Raw genomic sequence first — 15,262 nt, 5'->3', positions numbered from 1 at the left:
AAAATCAGAATTCGCAGAATTCGGTCTTGATCTGTAGGCGCAGTGTGACCTTTTTGCCCGCACTATCCGCGGAGCGCACTCAAGTGGTGGCGCCGTGTCTCGCGTCTTCCAAAATCAGATTTTCCAAAGAGACTTTCAATTGTTGTCTTCACATGAAAAGTAATTGCTATCGTTTGAAGCCGTTCTATGGAGCGTTTATGTTCATAACAGTGTTGTGATCACTGAATGTAGTTCGTGGAGCAACCAGATGTTCTCGCATTTTTCGCGGGATGTCACACATGCATTGCAAGTTCTGCGAGCCCGTGAAGAACAGAATGCTTTTACTTCTTTGAAAGAGGTACATCTGTTCAGGGTGATTATAAACAAGCATATTTACTGTACACATTATGTCAGGAGATGCTGCTGCTGCTGATGATGATGATTCAGGTTTTTATGGCGCACGGACAACTAAGGTCATAGTGCACCAAAGCTATGGTGAAAAGACAATGGGGGTGGTTGGTGACTATGTAAAAGCAGGCAGATTAAACTAAATTCATCGTTTTAGAAATGTTTAGATATTAAAACACGATACGTGAGCAAAGCTGGGTAAAACTATATTGCGTTTAAATAGCCAATATCTTTAAAATAGTTAAAAACTCTCATGAAGGGTAAAAGAGGCTCATCACCTAACAACAAGGCTGGGTGAAGCGGCAACTGATATCTGTAAAACTCTTTAAAGTGATAGTGACGATGAGGTTCATGTGCAGGACACGTGATTACGATGTGCAGCACAGACAGCTGCTCCCACAGTGCGTGCATTCCGGTGGTTCCTCCCGGCGCAGTAAAAGAACATGTGTGAGGTGTGTTTGACCAATGCGTAAACGACTAAAAACTATTGAATGGAGACGATTTTTAAAACTCGGTATGCTTCCCAAAATTGTGTTTCTTGACAGTCAAAGCTTGTTGTTTTCTCGCGTAGCCCACTTTCGTTGCCATTTTACATTAATTTTCCTCCTCAGGACTGACCTAAGGTCTTGAGAGGGTCTCTCCAAAAGGCTCACTTCAGAAGGGAGCACAGCTGCAGCTGCTGCATCTGCGAGTTCATTACCGAGTATCCCAACGTGGCTGGGCACCCAGCAAAAACCTAAATAGAGACCTTTTTTTATTACCTTGGTCGCAAGATATCGGGCCCTTAATACAAGATGATTTTTCTGTTTCTGTATCGTACAGATGGCTTTAAGAGAACTCAGTGAATCGCTGTAGATGATCGAAGACTTGATCTGATCTGACGGTCTAAGATGAAGCTAAGCGCCATGATTATTGCATATAGCTCTGCAGTAAAAACTGACGCAGAGGTTGGAAGCCGCTGTGACTTCGTGCAAGATTCAGTAACCATTGCACAAGAAACGGATGTGTGTGTCTTTTACCCATCGGTATAAAAAGCAGTGTGATCTCCAAAGCTCTCGGCTACATAACTGAATTCTTGTTGGAGCACACATGGCGGAGTGCCATGTTTGTTATATCTAGCTAAAGAGTAATTGCATTCTGGAAGTACGTCCCACGGCGGAGCTCCCACACACGCTTGCAAAATTGGGGTGTGATACTCAATGAACTCATACGTTTCGATTCCCTGTAGCACACGCATACTATAAGGAGGTATAACTGTGCGTTTGCTGAGAAAGAACTGTTTAAACCGTGTCTCCCTCACAGACTGGAGTGCAGGATGTTCCGGGTAGCCTCTAAGTCTAAGCGCATATGATGCCGAGAGGTAGATCCTACGTCTCTCCAACGACCATTCCTTGGATTCGACATATAGACTCTCAACTGGCGATGTACGAAAGGCACCAGTTATTAAACGCAACCCCTGGTGGTGAACTGGGTTCAAAATCTTCAGAGCAGATTCGCGGGCAGATCCATAGACAATGCACCCATATTCCAATCTTGACCTCACTGTCGAAATGTAAATTCTATGCAACGTGTCACGATCTGCGCACCAGGATCTGTGTGACAGCACCTTTAAGAGGCTTAGGGACTTGATGCATTTAGTTTTAAGGCTCTTAATGTGCGGTAGGAAAGTAAGTTTGCTATCAAACGTGACCCCAAGAAATTTATGTTCACTCTTAACAGTGAGGTCCTGCCCATTCAGCTTAAGAGTAGGTGAAGGAAGCATTCCTCTGACCCTAGAGAAGTGAACACAGACAGTTTTCTCGTGCGAGAACTTAAACCCATTCTCGAGGGACCATGTGGTGAGCTTGTTTAGAGCTAGCTGCATCTGTCGCTCGCATATTGCTAGGTTTGTAGAAGAAAATGACATTTGAATGTCATCTACGTATAAGGAGTATGCCATAGAACGAGGAATTGCATTGGCTACTGAATTGATTTTCACAAGAAAGAGAGTAACGCTCAGAATAGATCCCTGTTCCACTCCTACTCCATTCTCTTGAACCAGAACACGAGATAGCGTCGTTCCAAGTCGTACTTGGAATGTCCTGTTTTGTAGGAAGTTCATGACGCACCTGAGTATCCGCCCCCTGATCCCAAAAGAGTACAGATCTTGCAGGATACCATACCGCCAAGCGGTATCGTATGCCTTCTCAAGATCAAAGAAAACAGAGAGGCAGTGTTGTCTTCGGACGAAAGCTTCACGTATCATTGTTTCTACTCGAACGAGGTGATCTGTTGTGGACCGCCCGGCACGAAAACCACACTGCAATTCAGAGAGACATTTGTTTTCCTCTAGAAAATGGACGAGCCGACCATTCACCATACGCTCAAACGTTTTGCCGATGCAGCTTGTGAGAGCGATAGGTCGATGGCTAGTTGGATTTGCAGGGTCTTTTCCAGGTTTTAACAGTGGAACAACGGTAGCAGTTTTCCATGCGGATGGCAATGTGCTATCTGCCCAGATTCGGTTGAAGAAACGAAGCAAGCATTCTTTTGATGTTTCGGATAAGTGTTGAAGCATGGAATATGTCACTCAGTCTGGACCAGGTGAGGTAACCTTTGCTGAAGATAAGGACCTCTGAAGCTCTATCATGGTAAACGGCTGATTATATGCATTGCCGTCCCCGCCATTCATTCTAATTGTCTTCTTTTCTGCAGTGTCTTTGATCTTAAGGAAGTTTTTACTATAATGAGATGAGTCAGAAATTACTTGGAAATGCTCCTCAAGAGCATTCGCCTGCTCTTCTAGGCTTTCACATACCTGACCGTTCACTTCTAAAAGAGGGACGGAATGACCGATGTGTTCTCCTCTGATTTTGCGAAGTCTGTCCCATACTACTTTGAATGGGGTATTACAAAACAGAGACGACGATACAAAGGCGTGCCAAGAGGACCGCTTAGCTTGCTTGCGTGTCCCCCTGGCCTTTGCTCTTGCCTTTTTAAAAAGTAGGAGATTTTGTGATGTGGGGTACCTCCGAAATGTGCCCCACGCCCGATTTTGCAGTTTGCGAGTTTCTTCGCATTCACTGTTCCACCAGGGTTTGGGAGACGACCAGAAGCCTGGGAATGAATTGTGTTGCTGCATCGAGGATGATGTTACTAATAAGATTGCTAGCTTCCTCGATTGTCACCCTATCAATAGGAATCAGAGAGAGGTCACATTTTTCAGAAAACTGATTCTAGTCGGCTATTTCAAGTTTCCACATGGGAAGGCGTGTCGTCAGAGTGTCGACTAGAGTAAGGTATTTTAACACAACTGGGAAGTGGTCACTTCCAAGTGGGTTTTGTTTTACAGTCCATTCTACCTCCTGAAACAAGGATGGACTGCAAAAAGACAGGTCTAAGGCTGAAAGAGTCTGACTTGAAGAATGTATGTATGTAGGTGCCCCTGTGTTTAAGAGACAGATGGATGTTGATAATAAAAATTTCTCTAACATTTTCCCTCGAGTGTCAGTTCTTGTACTGCCCCAAAGTGGATTATGAGCATTAAAGTCACCTAGAACTATAAAAGGACTTGGAAGTTGGCTGCATAAATCTTCTAACTCTTTTTGTGTAATAGTGTCTGATGGCGGCAAGTATACCGAGCAGATGGTGACGATCCTGTCTAAACACACCTGCACAGCTACAGCTTCCAAGTTTGTAACTAGGTGAATTGCTTTTCTTCGGAGAGATCGTCGTGTGATGATCGCTACACCACCAGATGCTCGGGTGGCGTCACTTCGATCTCTTCGAAATATGTTGTGTCTACGCAGTAGATTTTGTGTTTGATTGTTCAAATATGTTTCTTGAAGACAAAAACATGTAGCATTATATGTCTCGAAGAGATCGTTGACATCATCTAAGTTAGAAAGGAAACCCACGACAATTCCATTGGAGGATCGTGTGCTGCATAATAGTTGCATTACTAAGAAGTAGTAGTAAGCGTGTCAGAAACTTATGCCGACTTTGAAGAGCTTTCATTATCTATTTTTTGTTGGAGGTGTGACCCGCGGCCTTGTGGGTTTCTTCCGAGCAGCCGCAAGCTCCTTGTCAGATATGTCAGGGAGTGACCCACTCCCCGACAGACTAGCTCTATTCTTTTGGAGGACTTGGGAGCTCGTGCTCGCAGAGGAGTGCTCAGAGCTCGTCTCGTCCTCGCAATCCATGGATGTGACCTCCGTGGACTGTGAGGACAGAAGTGGCGTCGGTGTTAGCGACGCCACTGGAGTTTCGGGGACTGGAGGTGGACGTGCACCTCCTTGGACTTCATTTGTGGTTGTCTCTGTCAGTAGTGATTGCTCGGTCTGTGTGTACTGTGTTACTAGTCTTACTTTCTGTTTTACGGCTGTGGCAAAGGATTTTTCGAAAAAGATGGGAGCTACTTTTTTTCTGGCTTCTGGGTAACTGATGTCCTGTGTAACCTTGACGTGCAGGACTTCTTTTTCATATTTCCACTTTGTACATGACCTCGAGTAGGATGGGTGGTTGGAAGAACAATTGACACAGCAGTCTGGCCCTTTGCATTCTTTGGTCTCATGGTCAGACTTTCCACACCGTGCACAACAAGCAGAGCCGCGGCACCCGTCTGCAGCATGTCCAAACCTGTTGCACCGAAAACAGCGCAACGGGTTCGGAATGTAAGGTCGGACATCTGCTGACAGGTAGCCTACTTTTAGTTTTGTTGGAAGTGTGGGCTTGTCAAAAGTCAGTACTAGGTTTCGTGTGGTGATGTACAACCCATTTTTACGGATTTTGATTTTGCGTACATCAACGACATCCTGATCCATCATCTCCATCAAGATTTCTTCAGGTGACACGTCAACCAGCTCAAAGACTGAGATGACACCCTTGCAAGTGTTTAGTGTTTTATGCATCGAAGCTGCAATCTTTACTCCCATCATTTCATGAGCGTTTAACATGCGGTTGCAGTCTTTCTCATTCGTGCATTTTATCAGCAAGTCCCCAGATCTGATACGTTTTATTTCCGTTATATCTTTATACAGTGACGCCACCGCTTTTTCAATAAAAAAATGGTGACATCTTTCCCAGTGGTACGTTTTTCTCATTTTGAGAATCTGCACTAGACAGTACTATGTACTTGGCAATGAACTGTTTAGTACTTTGTAAAACTTCGGTCCGTGGTCGCTTCGCGGCCACGATCTCAAGAGAAGAAGAAAATTTACCCATACAAGTTTGTTGAAACGAGTATTCCAAAGAGTCGCCCGTACTTGATACTCATATATACGGGAAGGTCCCGGAGTTTTGACAACCCATCAGCCGGAGCTCGACCAATGCCCCGACCGCCACCGTTCAAGGTTTCTACCCTTCGCCTTACATCCCCTCGGCACGGTACGGATAACACCTTGGGACTGGGGGCTGGGGTCCGTGGTGGCGCCACTCACCAAACACCAGCCGAAGCCGGTGCCCCCTGCGGGGCATTATGTCAGGAGAGACGCAGTGACTTCCAGCATTCTTTCTACGGCTCCATGACCTCGGACTGAGGAATCGTCGCACTGAGGAAAGTGTCGTTCTGTAGTGTCTTACGTACACACTCAAGGCTAATTCATGGTGCCTTTTGTGAACACTGCCGAAACAGCCCGACCGGTGCCGCCGTCCAATATGTTCTTCGGTTCGACTAGAGTCACTGTATAAGCTACGCTTATTTAATGACTCTAGGTTCGACATGCTGCGACCATGGGAAGGTCTTAATCGGATTAACTCCCGGAAGACACTTTGCGCAAGGTTTCGCATAATCCTGGACCACAGAAGTGCACGAAGTGCGCTTACACAGAGTGTTTGAAGACATCTGCATTACTGTAGCTATTGTGTCGTCCTGGCACCACATCTACCTCAACGGCTTCTTCGTTGTACAACGCTGAACGCGTGTATTACGCTGGCTACCGCCTGGTACACAAGAAAAAAGTGGTTCGGACAAATGACTTTCGCTTTGCTTCGGAGATCGGCGTAGCTGCCACAAGCAATGTGGTTCCAGCGGATCCAGCCGAAGGTGTAACAGAAATGGCCCAGCTGCGCAGAAGCTGCTTCAAGTACTTCACAACAAATGTGGCTGAATCACAGCACGCAGCAATGTCGCCCACAATTGAAGGTGAGCCGTTTGGTGCAGCAGAGTGAGCCGTTTATGCACGAGCCCGACGGTGTCGAAGAAATCAATGAGTATATATCATCTGAAGCCATTAACGTCACACGGCTTAAGCCAAGAAGGAAGTCGGTGGAGGCATATGCATAGCGGAAACACTCCGAAATACGAGAAGAAATTGGCAGAAAGACAGGCCGTAAGCCAGAAGCCGCTTTCGGTGTTGTCTTGCGAGGAACATTCAGGAGTACCTGCCAGGATTGCAACGAGTTAGCATGTAACGTGAGAAGAGCCAATAAACAAAATATGACATGAATCTGCCATCGAAAGTAATATTAAGGAAAGTGGCTCCTACAGCAGCCTAAAGCAGTTCATGACACGAGCACTCTCATCCACCCGGAATGCTCTGCATAACTTATGTACCTTCTTAGCTTCGTTACCCTGTCTTCTTCGCTGTCAAGTTGTTTTTATTCTGTGTGCTGTAAATATGCTTCGATATGATAACCGTTTACAAATATACCTCTTATAAAGACGCTAAGGCATTCTAAAGCATTCTGTTCTTAACGGGCTCCCAGTAGTTGCAATGCATGTGTGTCATCCCGCAAAAAATGTGAGCACATCTGGTTGCTCCACAATCTACATTCAGCGATTACAACACTGTTATAAACGCAAACGCTCAGAACTGTTTCAAACCATACCAATTACATTTCATGTGAACACAGAAGTTGAAAGTCTCTTTGGAAAATTCGATTTTGCAACACGCGGGACACTGTGTCACCGCTGAATGCGCTCCAGGTATAGGGCTCGCAAAAAATTCACAGTGCGCCTACCGATCAAGTCGGAATTTTGATTTTTCTTCTGTGCATACACTAAGTATGTACCTACAACATATAGTATTTTTGAGGAAGTTTTTGGTGGGGTTTGTTAGATAAAGGCTTCCGAAATTCGTAATTTTTCGGTAGCATGGTGCTACTTAAAGAGGTGTCACTTACGTTCCTAACAGAGGAGAGTAAGAAGTTATATATAAATCCATAGCCCCATGAATGACATATCGAACGGCATAATGCTCAATCTTATGCGTTTTGTACATCGTCAGCAAAGTTTCAGTGAATATGGTGCTTTTGGGCACTTTGAGTCAAATTTGATATTTTTATGCAGACAAACAAAATCCGACACAGCACTGTCAACGCAGGAGCCGATTGCGTCCTAAGTGGTCTAAGGCCAGATCACAAAATTACTACAATGCGACAAGAAATAACCTTGTAGGGAGTGCTCAAACCTGCGCGCGACGACATCGTCTTCTGAGAGGCAGGTTTTTCCACCTCTCTTATTTCACGAACCGCGCAGCGCAGAGAATTATTTTTTATCCGTTTATTTATTCTAACTCACCGATGGTTTCAACTCTCTTTTTTCGTTCATTCGAGACATCAAGTGTACCGGATTGTTCGATTTAAAATGGAACTAGCCAGGTGTAACCATGGGACTCTATCGATTTCAAGGACGTGAGCTACAAAATGATGTACTATCCCAGCGTTCACGTTGGAACAATGCCAGGTTGATATTCACTTTGGTTTCCTTTCAGGTTGTTTCCTGTCTCAACGGGCACACATAGGTGTACAAAATTGCAACTGCTTCTCACATCGAAGCGTGTCTGGTGCCACTTGCTTGGACAATTGTTCGTCGGCCTTTTCGTTTGAGGAACTGTCGTGTTCGTCACTAAGGATGATCTTGATTGAGCTTTGCAGTGCCAGCCTGTTCGAAGTTTCGAGGATTGTGTGTTCGACGTTTCGAGGACTTTCTGGTGCATCGGACGGGTAGCGTATCCGCGCGACGTGTGCTCCATATGTTTGTGTTGGGATTAGTGAACCGTGTATGCTTTCCATTCGGCAAGCGATGGTGTACTGGATGCAATTTAAAGGTATGTGCAATTCAATAAAAATTTGTGTTTCATGTTGGATGTCCTTGTAGCATTTGCTTCCTTTCTTTTTCTTTTTTGCAAAGCCTAGAGGTAATTTTTCTGTTAGGGAACCCGAGAGGCACAATGTGTTTAGCGCATTAGTGGGTACAAGTAACCCTTCAATACGTCCGGTACACTGTGGCTCCTGGCATCAGCAAGGATGTCGTACCAGTTGTTTCAGGGGGGCACAGGGCACCTGCAGCTTTCGCAGTTGATCAGACGGCACCTATCCGTCACTGGGTTTAGAGTGTAGGGTCCAGTACCTATACTTAATTGCGGGAATGCCGTGTTATGAAGACCGCAGAGTAATAGTTCTCCGACTGTCTGTGGAGTAGGTTGTAAGACAGCTTCACTCTCGTGCCGCCGAAGCTGAGAATGAATTTTAGTGTGCTCCTCCTCTTCGCATATCTACGGGAGCCTGCATGGGCCCGGCGTTTTTTGCTCCATCACTCGTGGGATGGTTTTTAAAAACGTTGCCAATAGTTGCCAGGCGGAATTGGCCATTAGGATGAGTATAGGCAATAGCTTTCAAATTTCCTTGTTTGTATGCCGTCTGAGTTACTTGTACCGAGCGTATCATAACCAGGTCGCCGACTTGTACGTGTGGGATTCTTGAACAAGCGCAGCAAGTTGGGCTAGTTGGTGGGATAGCATGCTGCAATATTTGGGGACGCGAAAGACAAGGACTGAAGGTACACACACACAAGCGTCACTCGCAATTGAACTGTATTGCAGGAAAAAAAGGCATAAGTGCACAACCGGTATCAGGCGTGCCCAGATACAAGAATTAATACATGCGGAGCGACGCATCGCTCCCAGGAGATAATAAGGTGCGTAAATTAGCTGTGTTAGCCAACCATCAGTCGCACTCTCTGATAAAGAAGCAGCTAATTTACACACCTTATTATCTACAGGGAGCGATGCGTATGTATCTTGTATCTCGGCACATGCCGCCTGATACCGGTTGTGTATTTATGCCTTCTTTTCCCGCAATACATTTCAGTTGTGAGCGACGCTTGTGTGCGTGTGTACCTTCAGTCCTTGTCTTTCGCGTCCCCAAACATTGATGTATGCGATTCTTGAACTGTGACGGCGATCAAACGACTTTTTCATTGATCTCCTATACTGCGTCTGTTATACGGGACTGTAGCTTCTGCAACCACGCAGAAGAGTTCTTCCATCCAAAAGGTAGCGTGTTATATTCATACAGGTCCAATGGAGTAACGAAGGCAGTGCATTGTTAGGTGTGTACAGTTAATGGTACTTGCCAGAAGCCTCAGCATAGATCAAGACAGTAAAAATGCCCATCCGCCTGTGTCACTGATAATATCATCCACTCTGGGCACTGGAAAAGGGAATATGTCAGTTTGCCTGTTCACTAGCCTGTAGTCAGTGCAGAGGCGGAACGACCAGTCTGCCTTCGGGGCTGTAGTAATTGGAGATGCAAAACTGGAAGTTGATGGCCCAATAATGCCAGCAGTTAGCGTCTCCTGCAGTTCAGACTTGAGCTATTCTTCCATTTTACGTGTCATGTTGTATGGTTTTCGTCGGACAGTGGTTGCGTCAGCGAGCTCAATGGGTACTTTTAATGCTGTGGTTGCCGAAGGATCGCACAATATCGGAAGAAGTTCCGGGTGATGCTTTGCAACGTCATCCTTACTGCGGATATCTTGAGAAGGCCTGGTGACTAGACACTTGAGTCGGTCGTTGTCTATGCAGACGTTGTCGTCCCAGTATATATTTAGCCGCATCTTCTTCCTGTCACGGTGGGACAGTAAGAGGCCATAATCAACACCGTCTGTTACGAGGGCCTCTGTCGTTATTTCGGTGTTGGAGTAAGCGACGGTTGTCGAAGGGTACGGAGGCTCCACTCTCTACCAGAGCTGGAACCTCTTTGCCATTCAAAAAGAGGTTCACATATACAAGTTTGCTGTTATTGAAGTAGACAGTTTCATTTGGTATCAAAGGGTGGAAACTATGACCCCCATTTATTCGCCTTTTTTGTTTTTTTCATTTCCATCGACTTGCCTTCTTAATTGTCTTGGTCCGCAACAGCCATAGTTTCTTGTCAATGAGTACATCATAGTGAGATGGGGACCTTCTGGAAGTTGTAGTATTTCTTTGTTATGGCGGAAGGGTGACTGATCCGCGTAACAACGACGTCCTGCTTTCAGTGCACGGATCTCGAAGACCGTGGAGTCGGTGCTGGGGATCTTTAGGCTCACGGACTTTAATGAGTTGACGCATGTCATTTGAAAGGCCGTACAACTAGACTTTTTTCGAAGAAGCAATCAGTTACTGATATACTGTGATATTTGTAAATGACGGCTTTATTCCATTATCCACTATGTTTTCTTGGAATGACTTCGATAAACTGTTTTTCCACGATTCCCACGAGTCAGTTTCGTTGGCCAAAATGCGGAAGTCATAGCAGTTCCTTGCGGTGTCTGTTACGAAGGAGCGGAGATTCTCTACCTTGACTGCTTGGGTGGTCCATCAATTCCGTTCGCAAGCGTGTTCATACAGAGAGAGCCATGTGTCAGGGCTTTGCGATCGACTTCCAAAACAGTCGGGCTTGAAGAGATCGGACCGACGACATTCCATAGTGAATGTTCAGCATAAGAAATCTGTTAATATGCGCTGTTGCTTTGCCATTTGGTTTTGTTGTTCAGGAATAACACCAGTAGCGGCGTGTGTATCGACGTGGCGAAAGCGTTCTATGCTGTGAGTCACGCAAGCCTGGTCTCCGTGAGCCACACACGGGATGAGTCGACAGAAGTCTTCTATCTCAACGACTTCTGTTTTTTGTGAAGTTTTACTACGTTGCCTCCCTCTGTCTTGGCCAGTAGATATTCAAGGAGGTCATCCTGGCCCTTCGACATGGATAAATCAATTTACTCACCTTCAGCGGAGCAGCTGGTGACCTGTGGGCTATCAGGGTTACATTTCTGTGGGATTCAACTCACTTTCTTTGGAGGAGTGTCGACTGCGCCAATGTAAGACAGCTTCACTCTTGTGCCTCCGAACATCAGAATGAATTTCTTCGCATACCTACGGGAGCCTACATGTGTGATCGGCGATTGTACAACAATAGCATGTCGAGTTTGATGACCGTAAGGTCATCAAACATCTGCAGCATTCACAGATCTGCAGCATTTATATGCTCCATCCTGCAAGTCGATCCTGTTGTGGGTGTCCAAGTTCCGTAACAAAGATCCCGTTAGAGCCGCGCATCGAAGCTGAAGACGTCGTTCTGTATGCAATGGGGAAAATGAGCAACGCGTTTTGTCATCAGTACCCCAGAGTTCAAGGAGATCAACAGTGAGGCATGCTGTTGCGTTAAATTTGTCGCGACGAAGTTTGTCCGGCATGTTGAAACACTCTTGTTTCATTCTTACAACATCCAAGTTGTGCAATCACTGAACGATACACAGATGCAGCAACGGGTCGATAGTCGTCAGGCAATATTGGATCTGATCGCTGACGAGAACATTTTGAATGTTTTTTTCCCAACGGCGTCTTGATGCGTGTGATATTAGACTTCAGCGAAAGGCTTCAATGCTGTGTAGCATCAGGCGGTGACCACTTGAAGAACGTCATATGAAAGTGCAGTCATGGAGAAGTTCTGCTGCGGATCGGAGGCACTCGGTGAGCACACTTCGGATCCTTCCACAGCGATTGTCGTGGATGTACTCCCAAGCATCCTTTCAGAACAGAACAAAGTCCGCCGTTACGCAACGAGGACGGGAGGAGCACTTGAGGACCTCGCGGGGATAGTCCTGTGGAACCACGTTATTCATGCCGCAGCAATAGAGAAGTGCCCCCGGACCGCCTCACGTACATTGCTCACACAGAGTCCACGCCTGATCTTACTAGTTGGAAAGACATGCAGAGGCTGCCTGCATCTAATAAAGAGAAGTGGATCCAGGCAGCTGACTACGAGATCCAGTCACTCCATCAACTGAACACGGGGGTTCTCACTGATCTACCAGACGGAAAGAAGCCGTTTCGAGGCAAGTGGATATTTAAAACCAAACGAGACAAAGACGGCAAGGTTGAACGTTACAAGGCAAGATTGGTAGCCCAGCGATACGCACAGCAATACCGGGAAGACTATAACGCCACCTTTGCCCCTGTCGCTAAGCTCACCTACGAAATACCTCGAAGGACGTCATTTTTGGTTGGTCGCGACCTATCACCTAGTATGTGATAGGTCGCGGTTGGAACAAATAATCCAACCTAAAACGCGTGTTTGAGATTGAATTAATCACCAAAAAGTGTGGAGTATGTTCCATATAAACAAACTTCTATAGCGCAACGTATTCCTGTTCTCTTTCCTTTTTTAAAATCGTCACCTAATTTGGCCGTGTGCCAATAATAAATAATGTACTTGAGAGCGCGTAGCACGTGTTTAGAGTCGTTTTGCTGTAGTTGAACCCAAGCAAACTCCAGTCTCCTACTGCACCACCCAAGAACAACTGCTTTATAAACGACGATAAAACCTGAGACACGACACAGAAAAAAGAAAACAAACAAGTTGTGTTTTCTTGCTTTCAAACTCAGCAACCCATTTCCAACCCAAATGGGATGCTGAAATGGGTTGCTGAGTTTCAGAAGCAGTTGTTTTATTTTTTTATATTGACGTTTGATTGACAATGTACCAGCTCGCCTGCGCCCTTGCACTTCTACCAACTACCTTATTGGATGATAATGATCACTGGGGCGTTTGATCGCTGCGGGTGATACTCTACACCGCATGAAATAAAAATAAATGTTTTAGACAAAGTTCAATGATACTGCAATTGAACGAAGGGGTCTCATTTTGCGAACGCGTTTCGAGTTTTCTTTCTTACCTAACGACGCTTCTTTCTATGCAATTTATTCTTCGAGAATCCTGCATTTTCCACGCATAACCATACAGCTAAATACAACAATCCCGCATGGTCAAACAGCTGTTCACGTCAATGATCGTTCCAGGTACAAATACCGTTCCAGTAGAAATAGTGAGTTTTAGTCACAGGGGTGGCATCCAATGTATTGCTCCGTAGACGAAAGCGTGCTGGGCGAACGCAATGCATCCTGGACAGGTCCTGGTCGCACGTCACAGCAAACGTCGAGGCACACGTGACCTTAAAGATGGCGGCGCCCGTGATCGGCGGCCAAACCGTTTGTAAACAATGCGATTATTGTTTCTGCATGACGTTTTGGATGTCTTTTGATCACTGTAATTATTTTTACCCGATAATCTCGCAGTAAAACGCGCAGTTTTAGACATAAAGCCTTGTACTGTTGATAACTATCAAAGACGTGATGACGACCGCGCGTTAAGACTCACTGAGCCGATGCGATGTACTTAAACTAAGGCGAAATGGGCTATCATGTAGCTGAAGAAGCACCGCATAGTTTACGCTGGCAAAATACGTTCATCTCTTGGTGTTTTGACGACGAAAATATGTCGATAAGCGGCAAAACGACATGTAAACAAAGTCACATGACCTCAAAATGACGTTTTCTATGACGTGCGACCAGAACAAGATGGCAGTTTTGCCAAAAGCACCCGCTTGAGGGTAGTTACAACAATGGCGGGTTTGTGTCACCCCTGTGGTTTTAGTGCATCGCACAGTACCACGTTAGTGTACGTAACGAATTGCATGGTGCTTCTGCGCACTGCGCATAGCTCTGTTTATGTTTCGCGCGTGTGCAGGACCACCAATGCTATCCCCTACGTACGCAAAGACGATAGCGTACGATGCAGTAAAACTCTCTAATAGAGGGTTTTAGTACTTCGTACGCTACGGCCTTTGCGTATACTACGCACTGCGAGAAGCTCTTTCTGTCATGGGCCATCAGTGATATTCCTTACGTACGTAATCAAAGGCCATAACGTACGATGTACTAAAACTCTTTAATTTTGGCAGCTCGATCAACGTTACGGGGTATGTTTTATTTCGATGTTCCCGGAGACGGACGCTGCTGTGTCAATCAGATGGAAAACAACGCACTCAGAGCGTATGTAAAAGAGGCCGAGCACGACTTATACATCTCCTAGATAGCAGCCCCTAGATAACAGAAGGCCTCAACACCTCGATAACGTCACACACCTGGCAGGTTGCCATACATTTCAAATGAGAGAGCCCCTCTCTTCTCTGCTCTTTTAATCAGGTCACATCTATCGCAAACAGCCACAGTAGGGCCACGTGCGTGACGTCAATTGAAACAGTGCTGAGCGAACACCTCGGAAATAGTATCAGGCATGGGTACTCATCATGCACATCACATGCATCACACGTGCATGCCTGTCTAACTTAATTCTTGTTCGCTCTGTCATTCATGTCATATCAGCATCCACATCAGGCCTTCCTGTAGCACGTTGTGTCACCTGGGAATAGGCCTTCCGCTATGTAGGAGGCGTAAGCTAAGCCAAATCCACCTAGATAACAAAAGGTCTGCATTTCCTTTCAATTGACGTCACGCAGCTGGCCCCACTGTCACTGTTTCTGATGGATATACGCGACATCACCGAAAGAGCAAAGAAGAGAAAACTTTATCGGGATAATAAAATAATCCGATTGAATCCAATCCGGATGAACCCGCGACACCATAAGCGCGCAACTGTATAGGCTTTGCTCAAGTTTGTACGGAAGTTGTGCGAGGTTGGGGTCTGAATCTGTGCCGAATATCAGTTGCCGTCATATACGTCCTCTGTGCTTTGCTACTTCAAGTATGACATAGAAAGCAGGGTTTGGTGTCGGACACGAAAACTGAAACGCTAAATACCCCAATTCAGCAGGAAACAAATATAGAAACGG

At 45.8% G+C, this 15,262-nt stretch overlaps 1 protein-coding gene across 1 annotated transcript; it reads right to left on the bottom strand.

Moving 5' to 3' along the window:
* Positions 1-4,382: 4,382 nt before the first annotated feature.
* LOC135372676 (uncharacterized) lies at positions 4,383-5,300 on the bottom strand. Its single transcript, XM_064606172.1, has one exon. It carries the CDS (start codon positions 5,298-5,300, stop codon positions 4,383-4,385), a length of 918 nt encoding a protein of 305 aa, XP_064462242.1.
* Positions 5,301-15,262: the final 9,962 nt, after the last annotated feature.

The sequence above is a fragment of the Ornithodoros turicata genome, unplaced genomic scaffold (assembly GCF_037126465.1).
Source record: "Ornithodoros turicata isolate Travis unplaced genomic scaffold, ASM3712646v1 Chromosome16, whole genome shotgun sequence".
NCBI classification, from domain to species: Eukaryota; Metazoa; Arthropoda; class Arachnida; order Ixodida; family Argasidae; genus Ornithodoros; species Ornithodoros turicata.
This window is presented reverse-complemented; position numbering and strand designations above follow the sequence as displayed.